General features: G+C 45.9%; 1 protein-coding gene across 1 annotated transcript; it reads left to right on the top strand.

Annotated features, from left to right (window-relative positions):
- The first annotated feature begins 3,086 nt into the window (after positions 1-3,086).
- Positions 3,087-22,731, top strand: rph3aa (rabphilin 3A homolog (mouse), a). Its single transcript, XM_046374491.1, has 16 exons — positions 3,087-3,215; positions 14,376-14,501; positions 14,647-14,776; positions 15,117-15,200; positions 16,519-16,681; positions 17,843-18,019; positions 18,154-18,372; positions 18,581-18,660; positions 19,002-19,076; positions 19,229-19,338; positions 19,419-19,545; positions 19,715-19,768; positions 20,444-20,595; positions 20,834-20,915; positions 21,021-21,117; positions 21,721-22,731. Exons 2-16 carry the CDS (start codon positions 14,386-14,388, stop codon positions 21,852-21,854), a joined length of 1,800 nt encoding a protein of 599 aa, XP_046230447.1. The 5' UTR covers positions 3,087-3,215; positions 14,376-14,385; the 3' UTR covers positions 21,855-22,731.

The raw sequence follows: 22,731 nt of genomic DNA, 5'->3' as shown, positions 1-22,731 counted from the left end.
TGGAGAACAACGTCTCTTCTGTTCGTTGATATGATGTTTTCATTGCGTCTGCTGGATCCTGCAGCGGGTGGAGCTGCGTTACACATGACGGAGGCGGTTTCTCCTCATGCTCCCCGTGATTTGGTTCAGTCACGTTGTTGGGTCGAGATTCATTCATAATCCAGCTGAGACGACGTTGGACGACAACAAACAAACATCAGCCAAATGGAAAAATCAAATCAATTATGTTTCACATATTTTTGATGATCACCTTTCAAATCCCTTTAAAGAAATAACGGCTTTAAAAGACAGTTTTTATGTTACGAAGCTGTTTGTAATATTTATTGATTCAGGTGCTGCTTTGTGGAAAGACCTCCTGCTCTCCTTCACCCAGACGCCCTCTGAAGGTTTCCTGAAGGTTTCAGAAAACCACCAGGCGAGACAAGCTCACGCTGTCGTCTCCAGTCATTCTAACAACAACGTCCATCCCTTTGCAGTCTCTCTCAGCTGTGAATCCTGTTGACAACATGTTAGCTCACGAGACTTGGCGCTGAGCCAAAACCGCTCCTCTAGTTTGTTTCCTGTCATTTGTCATTAACTATGCCAGCTTCTCTGTCTCTCCTCTCCTATTTTCTTGTGTTTTATTCCTGTTTTATTTCTTGTCCATCCTTAAAATTTTGTCTTTGACTGGGAGCGGCTGCATCACTACCAAACTGTCCAATAAAAGCCATGTGATGTTCCCTCTTCTGAAGCTGAGTCAACTATTTGAAAACCCACTGGATTTTCTACCAAATGTATTGTCACAAAGAAAACAGATGCTTTTGTCGGCCCCCTCCTTTGCGCTCTGTTTTTGGTCTCAACCACCACAGAAATGAAGCTGGTGAGCTGAACCAAAACAGCGACGTTTCAGGCTGTGGAAAATGCTGGTGATTCATAAATCAGGCCTGAAGCCTTCACGACATCCCGTCCTGCCTGGACTTTGGTTTGGACTCAAAGTGGTGGCATTTTAAAATTGAATTAACCGCTCTGTTCATCTGTGTGATTGCACACTCTGATGTTTGCAGGGTTTGGGATGTCCTGCTCATGGGCAGCCTTGCTCACTGACTGCTGTACAAACACAACTCCGGTTTTATCCCCGGAGCATTTCTGCATCATTTGCAGCTCCGATCCCATCACATCAAGCATCCATCAGCCTCTTCCCACTGTGCAGCTACAATACATCATGCTCAGGCTAATACGGATGGACAGGCAGGCAGACAGACGGATGGACGGACAGACAGGTAACACTTTAAATGGTTGGTTTTAACCAGCCTGTAATGTGGTTGTGAGTGTTTATAACAAGTGTTTGTCAGTTATTAACCTCTCTTATGAAGATTTACTTTATATTATCACTTCTGTGTTTGTCCACATTCTGATTCATTATCTGTTTGTACAGCGTGTGTGTCCTGTTACGTGTGCGGTGTGTGTGTTATTTTCTCTGTTGATTGACAATGTTTGCTTTGTGAAACACTTTTTAAACTGGCTTCTTTTTTAAAAAGCACGCTGTAAATGAAAATGAGCTCTTTCATTTTAGATTGTTTTGTTATCCTGCATCACTTCCTGTTGGTCTGAAGAAACGTCTGTGACCCATCGAAACAACTTAACGCTGGAACCTGATCGTAATTATTTTATATTTTTCATTTTCATTCAGTCTGTTAGTTGACACTCTGTTCACGCTTTGCGAGCTGGTTTTGTCACTTTTTCTGGGCACAGAGTTGGGGGAGCTGGTGGCAAACGATTAGACCTTCACGAAGGAGCCACAAGGGGGCGACAGCAGGCCGAGCGGGGCTGCACATTTTGGCTGACTGGCAGTTGTTTGGAAGGCAGGAAGTGGTCCTCCGGGACACACAAACCACAGCTCAATAAATCCAAGTGGTTGCTTTGGCATGAGGAAGCGTTTCACATGTCGCGGTGACGTCCCACGCGTGTGACAGCGTTTGTCTTCGTTGCCCCGGTGACCACTCTTATAAAATGGCTTAAGGTTAACTCCTGGCTTTGTGTGCTGAATAATAGAATTACATATTCATTACAGTCTCTAATTGCACAGTGCAGCGGCCCTATTGGATTTGTATTGTATTGCACATAATAAGTGCAGCTGTTTAGCTGGGGGGAAAATAAAGGTCCAAAAATAGATTTATTGCAAAGTATTCCCATATGGTGCACGGATACGAGCTGTGATTCAGCACATGCATACAGTCAGAGAGGCAGGGTTAAAGCAAAACAGTCGTCATCGTAATCATTTAACTGCTGATTACAGCGACAGAGCAGTGAAAGTAGTCAAAGTGCAGCAGAATCTGTCATGGATTTCTGATTCTGTGATGATATTTGATTCTTCAGACTGATGCGTCAGTGCCAGAGCAGCAGTTTAGCGGACAGCTCAGGCCAGTGGCTCCCAACCTGAGGGGTCGGGCCCCTCCGGAGGGTCACCAGATGAATCGGAAGATGAATTTACTTGAATTTTTTGAAAACTTTTCTACAATATTTGTGTTTTAGTGAAGTCTTTAGGCCCTGAGCAGTTATTTAAACATCTGTGTGGTGGGAGTGCTAGCTGGTAAAAAGGGTCCTGGTTGGGTCAGTGAGTCACACTTCATGCACCTCCATGTGTGTGTGCAGATTTACTCCCAAAGGCTTGTTGAATCAGTTGTTCCTCTTTAATCATGTGACAGTGTGCTCCAACTACACTTCTGTCTTGTTTGAGTGTCCACAAGTCACAAGCATAATCATCTAATATCTTCCCTCTGACATTTAGTGGAGCAGCAATAACACAGAAACACTGCAGTACAGTACTTCAGAATGGTACTTGGATACAGTAGAATGAGGACGTGTGCAGTGCAGTGATTGGTTTCTGAGCTGCATTAACATGTTTGTTATTTTTTCCTCGTAGTTCACTTTGCCGACAAAGCAGCATCACCGTTTTGTCTTGTGTTGATGAGATGAGAGTGGACGGATTGAGTTAAGCAGAGAGAGAGAGAGAGAGAGGGAGGGAGAGGGGGAGAGGGGGGAGGAGGAGGCGGAGCGAGGCTCTTACTACAGTGTGTGTGTTGAGGAGGCTGGCAGCGAGGAGGAGGAGGAGGAGGATGCTGGATGCTGGATGCTGAGACGGAGCTGCTGGCGTTACACTTTGAGTCACAGTGAAGCAGCGCTCGTCCTGACAGGAAGGAAAGAACAGCAACAACACGCCTGTTTGAGAGCCTCAGGTAAGACAAGACGTTCGTGTCCTCAGCTCGTGTCGTCTGTGTGGTGAAAATCGTCTTCTGATGCTTTTATTTTGAACTTTTCTGTTTCACTATTTAAACGTGAGTTAATCAGTGGTTTGGTCACAGTCAAAATGTGCTTCAATCAACAATTCAAGTTTATTCCAGCTGTCATAATGTGATGTCTTACCAACAAATATGGTAAAAAGAATCATCTTTATTTAAAGGAATGGGTCTGATATTTATTTATTTATTTCTATAATAATTAACTATTTAAATGTAAAAATGCCTATGACATCATTACTGACTACAAAAAGGATGAGTAACAGTGATTGTGAACAGTTTTTTGGTTTGTCATTTTCACAGACCGTGTGGTGGACACACAGTCCAGGCAGCTGCTGAGCTAACAGCCACAGATAACCACAGCAGACTCACAGTTACCACATTTTACAGGCTGCTCCTTTAAGTGACAAAACATGACGGGAACAGCAGAACAAAATAAGCAAACCAAACTTTCGAGTCGTGTGTTCTGCACGTCCAGCTTCTTAAACGTCACGTGAGTGGAGTTCGTTTGGTCCTCAGTGGCAGGAAATGTTTTCAGGTTTGTGTTCTCAGGTTGCTGAAGAGGTTGTCTTGATTTGCACGTGTTTTCTCAGGCTGCAGCGCTGTGAGCTCATCGCCTGCTGAATCCACAGTGTGTGTTTGACTCTTTGGGTTGTGCTTCAGAGGTGCTGGAAGCCTCAGACGGAGCCGTCAGTCCAGCTGTTTTCAGTGCTGATGTGAGACTGGCATCGGTCTTCTCATAACTGTCGAACATGAGACAACATGGAAGAGTTTCTTTGAGTGGAAGACTCTGTGTGAAAGCAGGAAGTGTTTTATCTCCTGAGGGTGGAGCAGCTCACAGCCTGACGTGTGGTGTCAGCAGTGAAGTCAGAGCTGAGGAGGAAGGGATTAGGAGAGGAAGGAAGGAAGGAAGGATGCTTTTGCTCGGCGAGTGTGTGTGAAATCAATTTCCAATAAGTTAACGCTCACTTTTTTTATTTATCTATCACCCCCAGCCACACTGGAGTTTATCGAGCCCCGTCTTGGTTCCCAGGCTCCCCGTAATCCCAGCTGAGCGCCCCCTCCTGACCCCCGATCGGCTGCATTGACAGCAGAGTGTGGGAGGTGGGTGGCGGCGGATTATTCGGGCTGCTGAGCGCTCGGGTGCTGACTGATGTGGCTAATGTGCTTGAACTGAAACCGTTCACGCCGGCTCAACACCCGCTGCCTGCTGAACTCGAGGAAAATTCCCGACCGCAGGCTTTCTTTTCTGGTGTCTCTGCTTTTTTTGTATTATTATTGAGCTGCTGGCATTCAAGACTTAATTGTGCTGCTTTCCAGCCTGTTAAAGGGTCAGTTCAGCATGTTTGTCAGCATTAGGCTGACAGGTAGGTTGGGTTACTGAGCTGTTGTGTCTCAGCCTCCACCATCACACAGCGCAGATGAAGTGGAACCAGTTTCAACTGAAGAGAAAGGCTGGCAGTGAACGAAAGCGAAACTACCACAGTGTGCATGGTTACGACGCGACTGACTGGATCAGTAGAGTCCCTTTGAAGCAGGAGAAATAAAATATATTGCAGTATATTATATTGTAAACAAAGACTGAGACGTTGATTCATATTTCTGGTCTGCATTAAGACAACTGATGAGATGCTGAACATTTTACTGCACTTCTGCTTTTGGTGGTTTACGTGGATTTTACTGGTGATACTTGCGTATTTTCACTTGTAGTGCCGTGTCTGTCAGTGGAGGAGATAAACAACAGTGACTTCATGTTATTGACAGATTTTATATGTCCACTTTGGGTGGGTCAGGTGGCCGTGAAACAGCATCTGGGTTGGGGTCAAGTCCATTCTGATCCAATCCATAGAAGCAATCAATTGAAATTCATGAAATTCCCATTTTCCCATTACCTCCAGTGAGGACTTTCCACATGAGCTCATTCACTGGAGCGTTTAACAGTTTGGATGGTTGAAATGGTACAGTAATGGACTCTCCTCCTCCTCCTCCTCCTCCTCCTCCTCCTCCTGCAGCTGAGGCATCATGGTTTCCAGCGCTCTGCAGGTCTCTCAGCACAGCAGGAACAGCAGATGTGTCGCTCAAATCCGCCGTGGTCCAAAGTGTTTGATTAGCTGTGAATCAAAACTCAAATTGTCCACAGTCGGGAAGTTCGATCGGATGTGAATCAACCGCCTTTAGAGTCGTGTGGATCCCTTATCTGCTGAAATATGTCCTTGCAGGGCCTCCGTAGTCTTCCGAGTCCATATTAGCAGAAAAGTTGATCTTAAAATGCTGCTGACTGCACCTCGTGGTGAGATTATTTTGTCAAAAAGGTTTGATGTTTGCATCTTCAGGACTCTTGAACGTCTGGTCGATGGGACATTTTCACCTGTTTGTCCCCCTGACACATGCATGATAAAGTATCTTATGTGATGGGCGTGAAAATGAATCAAACCGTAAAACACCCAAACCTTCTCTAAGTGAGGGAAGGTCTTTTGGACGAGTGGCAGTCGTCCTCCCAGGAGAGTTCAGGTGTCGTCTACATGTGTGTGAATATTTGGAATTTCCTCCACGTTTTGGCCCCTCATCCACATGGAAACCAAGTTACTGGTCATGTGACAGCAGTGCTCTGCAGGTTATTGAATTTCCCTCAGGATCAATAAAGTATCTATCTATCTATCTGTCTGTCTGTCTGTCTGTCTGTCTGTCTGTCTACTAAAAATTAGACTTTTGAAACGGCTTCCAAAGTGCAGATTTTCCTAAACTCTAAACGTGTGGGAAACAACATCACGCATCCTCATTATTCTCCTCTTGCAACCAACTTCCTCAATGAAAGCCTTTTTTGTGCCGACTCCAACTCCGGGCACTTCACACACACAAACACACACACACACACACACACACACACACACACACACAGTGGACAGAAAGAGACAAAGAGACAGACAGTTGGCCTGAGGTTTGCGTTTTGTTTTGCTCAGCTTAGTGGCTTCGCTGTTGCCTCTGGTGTGTTCACACACACACACACACTCACACACACACACTCACACGCGCACACACACACACACGCACACTGAATCTGATTTCTGCTCACCACTCACCATATGGGTGTTTGCTCTCATATTAAAGTTGCCATGCAGAGCACTGCTGTCACATGCAAACGACCACAAGCTGCTAATTATAACTGCCATCGCAGTCGTCTTTTCACTGCTTTTGATTTAGAGAAATTCAGCAGATGAAGTCCAAACATAACTTAACTTTGAGGTGTTATTTTCTATTATAGCCAGCAGCAGAGAGACGACAGGAAATAAAAGGAGAAAGAGAGGCAGATGGGAGTTTAGGTAGAACAAAGGCTTCAGTTCAGGGTCGCTGCCTTAACCTCAAGGCCACCTGGGCATCCCGACATCCCAACAGGAAGTGACTGCAGCCAAGCAGATGTTTGAGCAAAACGCTAACATCAGCATGTAAACAAACGCACCCTCACGAGCGACGACCGTGTTTTACTGCGTGTGACGCGTTTAAGGTCTTTCGCCATCAGATGTTTGGCTGTCACGGAGCGGGCACGGAAAAGCCTGACGTCAAAGCTCTCAGCCGCCCGTGATGGAAGTGAAGACCAGATTATTGTGAAATCTGTGCTCGGCTTTAGCCAGGAGTCATCAGGAAGTGGGCTTGTGTGCATGTGTGTGTGCTTTCACAGCGCTAACCGTCCCTAGAGAGTCATCAGACTGGGGATCAAGTAGGTGGTGATGCGTCTTTGCAGGACTAAGCTCCATAAGCTGCTTCCTCACTGGTCCGCCAGGCCTGAGTGGGCGAGCGGAGGGACGTGTGAGGGGTGAGACAGGGCGCGCAAATGGACGGACGGATGGGTGGTGATGAATGGAAGATGGAGGATTGACAAGAGAAGCCACAGCTGTGGGGACAATCTGAGGACTTTGTGGGACGGATGACGATGTGTGTGTGTGTGTGTGTGTTGGTCGGGGTGCTGAAACGTTCCAGCCTAATTCAGTCGGGAGTGTGTGGACTCCTTGGGGAATGTTCTGTGTACCGTAACTAACTGGGCTGTTGCTGCTGTAAGCGGACGAGGTTGCCTGAACCTGGAGATGACTAACCTCATTTAAAGCCCAACGCCTGATCCACTACCCCCCCGAGCTACAGTCGTTCTGTCCCACCAATTCTGCCTCTGCACTTTTAAGGGGTGTTTGGGGTCCATCCTGCAGTGTGGGCCATCATTCCTATCAGTGATAATAACATACGATCTTTTTTGTACGATCAATCGATCAGTTGTCCATCAAGCAAAACGATCGGTTTGATTTTTGGCGAGCCTGTACTTTCTGGTCGGTTGTTGATCGATTAGAAGCTGTGGCGAGCTGATCTCACCGGGGTTGTGTTTTTGCGAGGTGGTTTTGACTGAGCCGTGATGTAAATCTGAACCTCAGAACAGACGACATGTGGGCTGCGTCTTCCAGACGTCGCTGCTCCGCATTTCTTTAGTAGAATCGCAGAAGGAGACGCTGCCAGCTTGTCTCTCTCTCTTTTTGGGGTTGAGCACGCGGTCGTCTTGTTTGAGTAAACTTTATTCGAAGGTCGGGGTTCAGCGTGATCCTCGCGTCGTGGTCGGTCACGTGATCTGCACAGCGCGGGTAAAAGAGCTGCAGGTTCTGGTCGCGCTGAAGTTAACTTTCAGACAGTCTGCTCAGTTCTGTCCAGTCCCACTCAGACAAGCAACCAATGGAGAGCAGGGGTTTGATGGCGGCTCATTAATGCGACCTGTTATCCAGGTGACAGGTGCTTCCTGCACAAATATTTCAAGTTTCCTGTTTTCTGGTTCATTTTTGTCTCTGAGCAAAGAAGGTTGGTCAAACAGGTTGGAAACCCTTCAGCCACGCCGGCTGAAGGGTTTCTCTCCTCGCCAGACGTCCATGCGGTGACGGGTGTCGTTTCTGTGTGTTTGTTCAGGGTGAGCACGTTCTTCCTGTGAAACATGTTTAAAAAGTAAAAGCAGTGTGAGGCGGGAAGGCCTCACAGGAAACACTGAAGGATGACGCAGTCTGTCAGAGTTTTCCCCCTCGCAGCGCTCACACACTCACACAATGTCTGTTTGCTTATGCACTGACATGAATAACTTGTGTGTGTGTGTGTGTGTGTGTGTGTGTGTGTGGGGCCCTGCAGCTCTTAGTCAGCCCACATAGCCTCATGGAGCTAAAATGCCTGGGTTTCCTTTTACTTCATGTCAATTTGCAGAGCTTTTCTCTGAGCTGCTGAGTGTGTGTGACAGGTCCTCTGTGTGTGTGTGTGTGTGTGTGTGTGTGTGTGTGTGTGGTCATGTCTTACTCATGCTGTGGGGACTGAATCTTACACAGTCACATTGTGGGAACAAAACACAGTGTAAATCATCACATTCTGGGGTGAAGACTTTTAGATTTAAGGTTCAGTTGAGGTGAGTTTCCAGCCAATGCCATGTCTCCAGAACTGATGAGACACAACTGTGTGTGTGTGTGTGTGTGTGCCTGTGTGTGTGTGTGTCTGTGTGTGTGTGTGTGTGTGTGTGTGTGTGTGTACATTTTTGCATGTCATTTTGTACTGATGTTAATGCCAGAGTTGATGAAGGTCAAAACCTACTTTACTGCAGCTTGCCAACAGCTGAGAAACAGACAGCACACAGGAAAGACAGGCAGGCAGACAGACAGACAGAGAGACTGACCTGCTTTCAGCTAAATGCTAATGCCATCATGCTACCATTTTAGCTTAGCAACACCCCAAAGCACAGCTGAAGTTGATGGGAATGTCTCGTTTTGAATTTTATCACAAATGTTTTGGCTAAGTGGAACTTTGACCTGATGGTGGCGCTAGAGAAGAAATAAGAGGAGTCATAAGGATTCATCCTCTGGGAACCATGGAAGTCTGTCCAAAAGTGCACGTCAGTCACTTCAATAGCTGACATATTTCAGTGTGGACAGACAGACTGACTTCCTGTGAGCCAAACTGCTGCTCATGTGGCGAAAGACAAAACCCCACAGCTTCTCCTGAAGGCCTCATCTTGCGTGTGCCTGCTCAGATATTAGAGATTATTTCAATTATCTCAGATGTAATTCCTGACAGCAGCACTGAGGTTATGAATGATGCTATGAATCCTCCTCTCATGTATATGGACGCCGTTGTGAGTGGGCGGATGAAAATTGTTCTGTCACTCCTCTTGTCATCGTGCAGTGGTTAACACCCAGTTCACCCCGCAAGTTATGACCTATAATTTCAGATGGACACACACACACACGCACACACACTCGTTCATATCGGCGCCCCGTCTCCCTGGAGGTCGTTCTGCCCCTCAGTCAACTCGGGCCATAAAGCCGATGTAAATCAAGCCAGGCTTCGTGCGATGACGTGTGTCCTTGCTGTGGCCTTCTCAAGTGGTGCTTGCAGGAAATCCCATCATCCCCCACATCATGAACATATTTAGGAGAGTCGATGCTGTCCATGCGTCCATCTCCAAAGCAGAAGTATTGCAGTGTTGGACTGTCAAACAGGACTAAAGTCAACACCTGCTGCAAACAGAAACGCAGTGCGTGGTGTCGTAGGGAGGCTCAAAATGAAAACCACACTGCAGCACAGTGAGATCGAAGCCTGTAGAGACGTTTAAAGCTAACTTTGACACGACATAATGAAAAGGCATCCTGATTTGTCTTTATTTTACCCTGCAGAACAGATCACAGTCCTCCGTGCTGTCTGACTGTAAAGGTTAGTGACACAGTCGGACGTTGGCTCTTCGTGAGAGAAAACATCTGCTGTCCCAGAGGTTACCGGGTTCATATTGGAGTTAATTCTTGCTAACTTTCTTGACAACTTTCTGTTGTTTAGCGAGCTTTGCTGTCAGATAAAAGCGCTGCCTCTTTATGGAGCTGGCAGATTAAATCCCTCAGGACATCCAGGTCAGATTAGATCCTTGTCATGCATTTTGTTGAACTGTGTCCTTACATTGTGCTCGCCGTGAAGCCTCGTGCAGCCTTTCAGTATCTCGTAGCCAGTGTGAGTGTCATCGGCAGGTGTCTCACCGGCCTCTACTCACCTTTTTCAGTACAAATGAGCAGCATGTTGACACCTTCCAAATCAATGACCTCCTCGCACTCCTCACACGACGTGGACTGAAGGCCGCGGACGAAAGTCGTCTCAGCTAAAGCTCGCTTCGATCACATTCTGTCAGTCATCACTCAGTCTCAGCTCCGTCACGTCGATAAAAAGCCTAAATTTGTACAACTGATGCCTGCAGTCATCTTCTAATCTCTTTATCCTATTTATCACTCGCAAAAAGAACAGAATCAATGGAGAGCGTCTGTGATGCTGTGGGTCTGTGATGCATTCGGGTTCCATCACCTCTGAGACCAGCTCTGCTGCAGTGATATCAGTACTTTTAAGTACTTTGACGCACCAGTAGTGCACGTGAGACACATTAGAGAGTCATGGAGTGCTGAAAGGACCTGGCCAATATTGATAGGTTCTGTCCTCTCCAGTGGATGACATTGAGAATCAAATAGGACAGTCATGTCCTGCTGCAGAGCCCCACAGCACATTGATCTACTGTAAGGCAGCTCCGCTCAATAGTCAATTCATGCTCTGTGTGTGTGTGTGTGTGTGTGTGTGTGTGTGTGTGTGTGTGTGTGACCGAGAGGGAGCAACTGACCCTGACTATAATTCATGGCTAATATATGAATCACAGTATTTCATAGCTGTCATAGTCACGTTTGTGTGACTGCATTTACTTTGAAATTTCATAATTTTCCAGTGATTTACTGTCACAGCGTACAGCATTGAAGTATTTATACCATACTTCCAACGAAGGCTATGCTATATACTTCTACTCTTCTAAACTTTGGAGAGAAATAGTATTTTACTCGTTCTTACGTTCTATGTATGCACCAATCACCAAGACAAATTCTTAGTAATGTGAAACCTCTTCACTTACATGGCAATAAAGACGATTCAGATTCTGATTCTGGTTAGTGTAGCTTAGCACAGAGGCTGGGGACAGGGAGAAATGGCTAACCTGGCAGGAAGTTACTTCATCCGGTCAAGAAGTATAAGTACCACACAACACATAACACCCACCACTCAGATTAAAGTGAAGAGATGCAGGAGGATATTAATCAGTGAGCTTCAGAGGTGCTTTTAGCTGCATTTTGTTACCTTTGAACAGAGCCAGACTAGCTGTTTCCTGTCCTTATGCTAAGCTAAGCTAAGCTAACCACCTCTGAGCTTCACATTTACTGAACTGACATAACTGGTGTCAATCTTCTCATCTAACTCTCAGCAAGTATGTGAATATACACATTTTGTTGCCAATACTTATTTTTATTTATTTTTTTATTTCAGTATATTTTTAAATGCAGGACCTTGTACTTGTTGCTTTTATGGAAGTGAACTGTTGTTATGTTTACACATTATACCAATTTGTCATTTGGTCCAGGCTGTGACTGCAGTGATTTGATGCACAATGACAACTTGTGTGTGTGTGTGTGTGTGTGTGCGCGCGCGTGTGTGTTTGTGTGTGTGTGTGTGTGTGTGTAATCTGCTCAGTAGAGACTCACAGCCTGAAAGTGTCTGCCATTTCTGAATGTCTGCTTTCATACTGACCCCACCTTTCTGTCTCACTTCAAGCCCTCGAGGGCGCGCGCGCACACACACACACACACACACACACACACACACACACACACACACACACGCATACACACACATACACACACACACGCACACTCACACACACACGCATACACACACACACGCACGCACAAAGGCACACACAGGCGTCAATCTGTCAGGTTGTCATGCTGTCCACAGTGATAGCAACCCCTGACATTTACATGGGCACTGGGGACAGGACGCTTTTCAGGGAGCAGAACAGGGAGGAAAAGAACGAGATGAGAAAGATGAAGGGCGCTGAGCCGTTAAGTGTGTGAGGCATTAAAATGTTCTTACTCAGCAGCCTTTGCCTCATCTCTTGTGATGTTCAATGCTCGGACACTGTCACATAACATAGTCAGTACCTGAAGTGATGAGGTTGACCACCTTTCAAATCCCTTAAAAATCAATTATGTGGTTATTTTAAAAGGAGAATAAAATGTGCTTGCTATGGAAAGAGAATTGTGCATGTGAAATTTAAATGTGTGCACTATTTTCTGTCCTTGTCAGCGAACAGTCTGCAGGATCAGTCAGTCAGGGAGGTGATCCGGCAGCCTGGCTGGACCAGAGGCGAGGAGCTGAGCTCGTGCTTTCCTCTTAAACAACGTTCCTGTCAGAAGATAATGAGTGTGCTTCTCCGCAGTGAAAATGACTTCAGGCATGCACATTGCAGACTTCTACAACACATCACAGCTAACAGTTCACTTTCCAAAGTCAGCAGTCAGCCTCAATTAACACCCTTGTTTAAAGCATCTGCGTCTGTGCACTCGGACACAATGGGCAGATGTTTGGGAATCTGACTGCCAGGGGCGCTGCTACAGCAGTAGGTGTGGTAGAGCTGAAATAAATCACGGCTAATCAAATTAGCTCCTTTCAGACCTTTTAAAATGAGTGCCTCTCCAGCCGTGGCACCCTGACAGCTGAATGGACAATGAAATCTCTGCAGGCAGGATGATGCACTGAACTGCTTGCTCAGTTTTATGTTGGGACTCAGTCACTGATTTTATTCTGGATTATTTAATTCACATGGATTAACGCCCGTTTGTACCTGTTCCAACACTAATCAAGAGATAATGATCTGTAACAGAAACAGTGAATAATGAGCAGCATTAAGCCCCACCAGCGCTCTGGCAGCTGAGCTTTGGACACCGCAGAGCTTTGAGCTAAATGCTAACACGTTCACAGTGATGATGCTAACGTGCTGACGTTTAGCAGGTATGATGTTTACAGTGTTCACCATGCTAGTTTTGCGTGTTAGCATGCTAGCACAAAGTTGAGCCTGATGGCAATGTCATTAGTTATTTGGTCAGCATTGACAACATATGACCTGATGACAGTATGAGAGGAAAAGGTGAAGTGATTTCAGTTTGTCCTGTGAGCAGCCAGTCACAAACTGTGGTCAAACTGTCCATGTCCCTGCCATAATGTTTATGGACACTCTGCAGCTATTCACGCTCCATCTGTAGCCTTAAGGGCTGTGGCTCCTAATTATGCATGCAAACAAATATAGCTACCTTGATCAAGTATTACATAACCTATTTTTTTTTTTCCAAAATGGGAACACAGACTTCTTCACTGTGTCTCTAAATACATCAGAAAATGGAGCTCGGTGCACACAGCAGAACAGAAAACAGGAACACTGCGGTGATGTACAACAGAACGTTTGCTTTAGCCTGAGTTTTAGCTCTCACTTTCATAACTTGTAATCATGACTTGAGTCTTGAATCAAAATAAAGAGATGACAAAATGTCCAATACGCTGCGTGCTTAACTCATTCAGTTATTTAGAAACATTGTTATTAGGACATATTCCCCATACTTAATTGCATTAAGGTTAAAATCCTTCTTCTTTTTTTTAATACTAGTTGTCTTTTTTTATTGAGTGTGTGTCAGAGGAGTTACATGTTCTTCTGTCCGATTGAATCTGAAGCCATGCAAACCACCACAAAGACAGATTTGCACTTCCTGGCCTCTCTGTGCCCTTATTGTGAAAGGGTCAGAGGTCACAGGAGTCATATTGAGGCACATTGTTCCCGAGCTCACTGTCACTGCTGTGGGCTTAGAAACTGTTCCTACAGTGAAATTTAACTTGACATGAAAAATGATGAAATTAATAAAACAAACATACGCAGACCTGAATTTCGACGTGGGGGCAGCACGGTGGTCGATACTTGGCTAAATTCGATGCTCTCACACATGTGCTCCCACAGGACCACTTGGTTCTTCCGCTCGGTCATCATGTAACCCGCTTGTGTGCTGTTGTGTGACACATTTTGCAGTTGCTTAGCGTTGCTTGAGGTCCAAAAAGTTTCCAGCCGCACTCTTGTCCTTTCATTTTAGTGTCCAGACCTCCTTAGCGATGCACTTTTTGGACTTCCTGGCCTTTTGTCTGAGCTGCCGTTTGTTCTTTGCATGTGACTTAAACTTGTGTGTGTGTGTGTGTGTTTAGGTTCAGGACGATGAGCGTGTCTGGCGGCCCCCCAGGGGAGGAACTCACGGATGAGGAGAAGGAGATCATCAACAGTGTGCTGGCTCGTGCGGCCATGATGGAGCACATGGAGCAGGAGAGGATTGGGTGAGCGGGAAAAGTGTTGTCTCCGTTACAGCGAATCACATCAGTCAGCCACACATCAGTCAGCTCACCGACTCGGCTGCCTTTTGGTGGAAAAACCTGCGCCAAGTTCGTGTCTGTGCTCACATTTGTCTGCATGTGCTCGCAGGCGTCTTTCCAGTCGCCTGGACAGCATCAAGAAGACAGCGTGTGGTGACGGACAGTCGCACTGCCTGCTGTGTGGGACGTCTTTTGGACCGCAGGGGGTCTCGGCTGTCCTCTGTGTGCAGTGCAAAAAGGTGGGTGGATGCATCTGTACGAGGAATGGAAACAGTCCTGTTCCCAGGGGATGTGAGCACTCCTCTGCACGGACAGGATCTCTGTTTACTACGTTTTCCATAATGTTGTGCGGGTTTCCTATGGCGATAAGCACCCGGTGGGCCGTGTGCTAACTCGCTCTGACATGCACTGTGCGTTCCCTGGTCTTCAGCATCACATTGTGTTTCTTCCTGCTCTCTGAAACTTAATGGAGAGGTTAATGCTCTCTGAACTGTAAAAATATATGTGCTCTGTGCACCTGCCATCAAGAAATCTGTGTGTGTGTGTGTGTGTTTCATGTATGTATTTGCCTCTTTGCAGCACATTTGCAGCACATGTGGGGTTTGGAGCAACAGCAGGACGTGTCCCGTGTGGCTGTGCAGCATCTGCAGTGAACACCAAGAGGTGAGGGAGAGGAGAGGTGAAGCACAGGGTGGCTGTGATAAAACCATGGGGTCAAATTATGCCATTATGTCATCCTTCTGCCGCCATATCACAAGCTTTTCTTCTGATACGAACCGTTTTCTAGCTTTTAGACTCACTCAGAATTGCATTTTGCTGTTCAGTGACCTGGAAAATTACCTTCTATTGATACTCCCTCAATATCCAAAATGGGCAGTAAGTGATGATTTATTTCACTCATTTAATTTTTACTTAGTGTTTTGATTAATATAAAAGATGAAGAATGCAGTTATGCAATGCTTTTTTCCCCATGATGTCGCTGTGCTTGTTGAGGTCTGTGCCTCGGGGAGCACAGACTCTTTAAATAAATGCTCCCTCCTGTCCGTCACACAATAACTGCTCTGTAACGCTGCAAATGCTTAAGTCGTTGTGAGTCTGTTCCATAATCTAAAGGAATAATGAAATAAACAGTAAAGTTAAAATAATTAATCAGCCCGTCTATTTATCTTTCAGTCGATTTAAGTAATCACACAAATAAAACAACACAGGCTGCCTTCATGATTCCTCAGATGAAAAGGCTGAACTGCAGTTCCAGTCCTGGCCACTAGAAGCTGACAAATAAAAGTGAACCCTGCATCTCTACTTCCTTCTACCACGCAAAAGTGAAGCCAGAATATCCGAGATACGAGCGCTGCCATCTCGTTCTGGTGATGTCATTCGGAGCCAGAGTCTGTGCAGTAGTGATGGGGGGGTGGAGTCGTGTCTGTGGCCAAAACACGACTCCAGAAACTCCAAGCTAATGCTAATGTTGCCCAGTTTACATTAACCAGATTACCTGGATAAAGTGATAATGTGTCACTGTTGTGTTTTCAGTTCGTTCTGCTGCCCCCTGGTGGCCATAAAGATGAAAGAAAGATGAAAGATGAAAGTGACATATTTGGTCATTGGAGGGAACTCACTCCAACGAAATTCGTGCTCTGCATTTAACCCACCCAAGTGACGTGCACACACACACAGCAAACCCGGGGCAGTGGGCGACCGCGTGCAGCGCCCGGGGAGCAGTGGGGGTTAGGTACCTTGCTCAAGGGTACCTCAGCCATGGACACCGGGACGGGGAATCGAACCAGCGATCCACCGGTTACGGGTCCGACACCCTAACCGCTGATCCACGACTAAATAAAGTTTATTGCTGCGGTTTTACAGAAACAGAAACTGAGCTGCTTGCTGATTCAGTTTCAGCTCCTCTTTGTCCACATTCAGATCTTATGACTCTGGTATCCGTACTGTCATTGTGTTATTGTTTTTACCTGAACTCCTGCAGATAGAGAAGCGTTCAGGCGCCTGGTTCTTCAAGGGGAGAGATCAGCAGGGTCTGCCGCCGCCCCTCACTCTGTCCAGACCCCGACAGTCCAGCACAGAGAACAGTTCGGTTCCTGGAGGCCACGATGGACCGCAGGGACCCACAACACATCACCAGCAACAAGGTAGCTTATTTAAAGGCATTAAGATTCAGACTCATGTATGGATAATGATTAAAAATTCTTACACAAACACCTGTAATATTTAGAAATATTACACCAGGTGTTTCACTTGAATTCACAATTCTGATCATATTTAACAGAAATAGTTAGACAATAATAGTACAAATCAAGTATACTTTAAAATACTCATATACTGAAGTGCATTTGAAGCCCTTTTGGTTCTGCATTTAAGTGCCATCATGACTTCAGTTTGAATGAAACGTTTTCAGTTAAGTCAGCGTGTTTTTCCTCAGCACATTACAGAACAGTGTGTGATAGTACACAAGTGCTACACTATTTAAAGGTACAGTTGGAAAGGACGTACAAAAATGCTCTGCTTGGACTGGTAATTTGTCTGTGACTTGATTTGTTTCCCACATAAAAACTTAAATGTTAAAAAATATGAATGTACAAATCATGTTGAGGAACTGGATCAGAGGCAGTAGAAGTGTTTTAAGAAGTATCAAAGTGCAAATACTCACATTACACAGCAGAAAGACTGTGAGTGTGACATTACTGGATGTTTTTCTATAGAGACAAAAGTATTGGGACAGCTGACCTTCACACCAACAGGGACTTTAATGACGTCTCATTGTAAACACACAGACAGCTTTGCAGCTCTAACAGCTTCCACTCTTCTGTGAAGGCTTTCCACAACATGTTGGAGTGTTTCTGTGGGAATTTGTGCCCATTCATGCAGTAGAGCATTTGTGAGGTCACACACTGATGTTGGACCAAAAGGCCAAAGGTGTTGGATGGGGTTGAGGTCAGGGCTCTGTGTGGGCCAGTCAAGTTCTTCCACACCAAACTCATCCAACCATGTCTTTATGGAGCTTTGCTTTGTGCACTGGGGCACAGTCATGCTGGAATAGAAAAGGGCCTTCAACAAACTGTTGTCACAAAGTTGGAAGCATAGCATTGTCCAAAATGTCTTGGTGTGCTGAAGCATTAAGATTTCCCTTCACTGGAAGTCAGGGGCCGAGTCCAAACCCTGAGGAACAGCCCCATGAAGAGGGGTGTCTGGATACTTTTGTCTCTATAGAGTATGTTGTAGCTGGTCCAAATGAAGCTGGCAGCAGCACCGACAGCAGCTGTTGTGTTGGCACTGATATGTTGTCTCCTCAGAGTCCACAGCTCCACAGCCACGGCAGCAGTCAGAACAATGGGAGCAGACAGCAAGAACAACAGCTGACAGCTATAATGAGACTCAGTCCTGTCCAGCAGCTGTAATGAAGCCCGAGACACATGTGTTAGCCTCCAAACCACCTCGGGCCGGCGCGCAGCAGGCCGCCCCCACCTCAGGTAAAAGCGGCGTTGCTCCTTCTAAGAATAAGCCCGACGCCACGAGGGCTGCTTTCAAAAGATTTAACATCAACATGTAGAAAGATGTTTCACACAGAAGCTGCCTGCTGATTTCTGTATCGTAACGTCGCCAGCTCCTGCTGCTGAGGCTGAAAACAAACGCTCAGAGAAGGAAGAGACAGTGTCTCCTCCAGCTGTGGAGGACAAAAGACAACCTGTTGTCTCTGCTGCACATGTTCCTGCAACCAGAAGTCTTCCACCTGTTAATCCACCTGTGAACAACCCCACTCCTCCCCGACCCCCGCCAGATCGAACGGGGGACGAGGACGACGACTACGACTCGGATGACGCAAGTAAGACCGAATTCTCGTGTTGGACCAAACCTCTGGCTCAGAGTCCCAGATGTTGGATAATCTGAAAATGAAATTCCCTGTGGAGAGATGAAATCAATGCTTATCTGTTTTAGACGGAAATTGGTTCATCCAATCAGAATCACGTAAAAGTTCAGATTCCGTTTTTCTCTCTGATGTTTATTGTCTTCCTGTGATTTTATCCTCGCAGCCACTCTGGGATCTCTGGAGTTCAGTCTCCTTTACGAGCAGGAGAGCCACGCCCTGCACTGTTGTATTATCAAAGCTAAGGTAAAACGCACGTCAGCGAAAAGAGACGAGACGAGACAGGATGAGACAAAACAAAACAGGACAAGACAAGACGAGGAGGGTCAAGACGAGACAGTTCAAGATAAAATAAGACCAGACAGATCAGGACAAGACGAGACAAGAATGATCAGTTCTTGGTCAGATCGTTGAAGACGACCTGAGACAGGAGAAAACAGGACGAGACAAGACAAGATGAGATGAGACAAGACGGGACAAAATGAGACAAAATGTTTCAGGACAGACTTATCCAATAGGAATGTCTGAGCCTTTGGTGTGTGCAGGTGCTTTGGGAAACACTTTTGACTTTTCTTCATGTGTCTCAGGGTTTGAAGCCAATGGACTCAAACGGACTTGCTGACCCATATGTGAAGCTGCACCTCTTACCTGGAGCCAGTAAGGTACGATCACATTAAGTATTGTTTAAAGGAGGCTATGTGACAGGAAGTGAGTTTGTCGCCTGTTCTTTTCGGGAAGGGGGGGTTGAGGAGACCTCCGCAGTTTTTGTCCCCCTAAATGTTGACTCTATGGTTCCTCTGTTACTGTTCTTCAGTCTAACAAGCTTCGCACGAAGACCCTTAAAAACACTCTGAATCCTGTGTGGAACGAGAATCTGGTCTACCACGGGATCACCGATGAGGAAATGACACGCAAAACTCTCAGGTGAGAACCACCTTCACCTGCCTATCCCGTACTGTATATTGTACCAGGTACATAATGGTAGTACTGCCGTCCGTCTTCAGGCTCTCAGTGAGCGACGAGGACAAGTTTGGACACAATGAGTTCATAGGAGAGACACGAGTTGCCCTGAAGAAACTGAAGTTTGACCAGAAGAAGAACTTCAGCGTTTGTTTGGAGCGAGTGATCCCGGTGAGCCGCTAGCTGTTTCCCCCTGTTTCCAGTCTTTATGCTAAGCTAAGCTAACTGGCTGCAGGCTGTAGCTTCATACTGTGTTCACTCTTTGCAAATTCAGTTTCTGCTTGTGCAGAACATGATGGGAAGAGAGCTGGTGGTGATGATGATTGTTGACTCCTGGCAGGTGAAGAAGGCTGTAGGAGGTCCAGCCCGTGGCATGGCTCTCTACGAGGATGACGTAAGACCTTCACGTGGACCGAACCCCACTGGGCATATTGTCCAGTTTGTGTATTTGTAAAGGGGGAACAAAAGCAGCAATGAGCTGATCCTACAGAATATGTATGTGCTGATGTTTCTCATTCCTGTGTGCTATAAATACATGCAGGATCAGACACTGACCTTTATGAGCAGATCGGGTATCAACCGGAAATGATCAATGTCATTAACATTCACTGTTTCCGCTATCGGTTACATTCATTCAGACAGTAATGTAGGGAGCTGGCGCTGAACTTTATGTCACCTCACATTAACATGATATCCATGAGCTCCATGCAGTGACGAATGGAGTCTTCAATTTGGGGTAAAAGAGACCACTGATGGATTAATCCGCAGCTGAAAATAGTCCCCAGCAAATGTCTCATTTACTAAAAAAACAGAAACTTTGCATTCATAATGACCCCTTTTTCCTTGATTTTGGTCTTATTGTAAATGGAGTTAACTCTATTGCATAATGATATGCATGCAGATAATTTAGTGCTTAAGCCTGTACATCATCCTCCATCAGAAGATTATGATCATCTCTGTATAATCTCTGCAGATATGCGCACAGGGCAGAGGATCATTAGGATCAGTGAAATGGAATACTAGAACTTAGTGTGTGTGTGTGCGTGTGTGTGTGTGTGTGTGCGTGCAGCTGAATGAAGGTGAGGATTCAGAGGAGAGGGGTCGTATCCTGGTGTCACTGATGTACAACAGCCAGCAGAGTCGTCTGATCGTGGGTGTGGTCCGCTGTGCTCACCTGGCTGCCATGGACTCCAACGGATACTCGGACCCGTTTGTCAAAGTGTATGTGCTTCGGTCCTCGTCATCCTCATCCTCATCTGTACAGTCAGACAGAATCAGATTCTTCCATCTGTTTCCAGTGTTTGTGCTAAGCTAAGCTAATTGCGTCCTGGCTGGCCGATCTCCTCATTTAACTCAAGAAGAAGTTTAAACACACTTTCTTCCTCCCATTTAGATTAATTACCTCACATATTTTTAATAGTGATACGTGTAATAACATGTCAGTTCCTCTGTGCTGTAGATGTTTGAAGCCAGATATGGGAAAGAAAGCCAAAAACAAGACTCAGATAAAAAAGAAGACCCTCAATCCAGAGTTTAACGAGGTCAGTTCTTTCTTTGTTTGCACACAGTGAGCTTTACTGTCCTCTGCTCACACAGACCCCAGTCACAGATTTTGTAATAAACGCTGCCATTTCACTGTGTTTCAGGAATTCGGTTACGATATAAAGCACGGCGAGCTCGCCAAGAAAACCCTCGACATTTCAGTCTGGGACTATGACATGGGAAAATCCAACGATTTCATTGGTTAGTGTTCATGTTGTCACAATCGGCCTGCCTCTCCGCATGGTGATGTCTGCTGCTTGACTGTCCGCCACTTTAGTCTAGACTGAAATATCTCAACAACTACTGGATGGATCACCAAGATGTTTGATGCAAATATTCACGGTTCCCAGGGGACAAACCCTGTGAAATGTCTTAAGAGCCATCATGTGTTTACTGTGTGTGACATCACCGAGGAGCCATTTTGGAGGTGTTCTTATACTGAGCGGCACACGCAGGAACCTCGTGGTTCAGGCTTGTAAACTCTCTTTGTACTGCAGCGCACATGTTCATCGACAAGGACTTCATGGTACATTCAGGTGCACCTCATAAAGTCAGAAATGTAAACTCAAATGACCACTGAGGTAATTTAAAATGAGAAGTTCCTATTTTTACGTTTGGTCAAGGCAAATTACGACTTGCTTATGACTTGAAAACTCAAAGTCTGGGACTTGGGACTTGATTTGACTTACTTGTGACTTTTCAGGTCCCACATCTGCGTTTTAGTGCCCAGATGCAGCCTCGCAGAGCTGCTGCGTGTGCGTCTCATGTTGACATGTTCATGCTTACTTCTCTCTCTGCCTGCAGGAGGATGTCAGTTAGGCATCCAGGCCAAAGGAGAGTGTCTGAAGCACTGGTACGAATGCCTCAAGAACAAAGACAAGAAGATCGAGCGCTGGCACGTTCTGCTAAATGACAACACCGTCCAGTTTGAAGACTGAGACGTCCTCCCCTCCTCTGTGTGTCTTCTTCATCGTTCAGCCTCTTGATTGTCGTCTTCCACTCCAGGCAGAAGTTTATCGTGTTGCTTTTAGGTAGTTTGTCCCAGAGTGCGATGTGTGCAGGCTTCATGTCCAACAGTTTTCAGGTGACCAACGTGGATGTTGACCTTGGGGCTCTTTGTTCCATAAAACTCTAATTTTGCCGTTTTCTTATCACAAACTTTATCACACAACAAAACAACAACTTTTCCTGACATGCAGTGATTATCGTACTTTATGGAGCTGATAAAACCCTCCTGATCATCGTCAAGGTGTAACAAAGTGTTCCTCCACGCTCAGACCCAGCGGAGGGAATTCCCAGTTTTCTGACCTCTCCTCCTCCTGTTGATCTGTGGTCCCATCACATGACATCATATCCTGTGTTATCAGCTGATCCGTGCGAGTGCTTTCATCACCGAAACATTTGTTTCACTCGTGTTATTGTAGTAATTACTGTGCATATGTTTAATATTACGCTCGTTTGGTTACTGAAACGACGTGAACAAACTTCTGCTGTTAACGTGAAATGCGTTTGCTTTTTGATACGGACGACATCTCTTTATCACCTTCACATGTGCATGTGTGAGCTCTAAACGGCCAAAATGCTTCTGCATGATGTTTGTCTTAGGAAGAACAAATCCGATTATCCAGCCGAAGCACAAGTCGCAGAACGTTCAGGCGACATTCCTCCAGAGACACGCTGATTGATAGATTTGATGCCCGGTTATCACAAGTGCTTTCAGCTCGATGCTCAACAGTTCGCTCTGTGTATTGATGCATGTCTGAAGTCGTGTTGTAGCACACACGTGGCTAATAAATAAAGACATCATGGCACTTC

This window comes from Scatophagus argus, chromosome 20 (genome assembly GCF_020382885.2).
Source record: "Scatophagus argus isolate fScaArg1 chromosome 20, fScaArg1.pri, whole genome shotgun sequence".
Classification (NCBI taxonomy): domain Eukaryota; kingdom Metazoa; phylum Chordata; class Actinopteri; family Scatophagidae; genus Scatophagus; species Scatophagus argus.
This window is presented reverse-complemented; position numbering and strand designations above follow the sequence as displayed.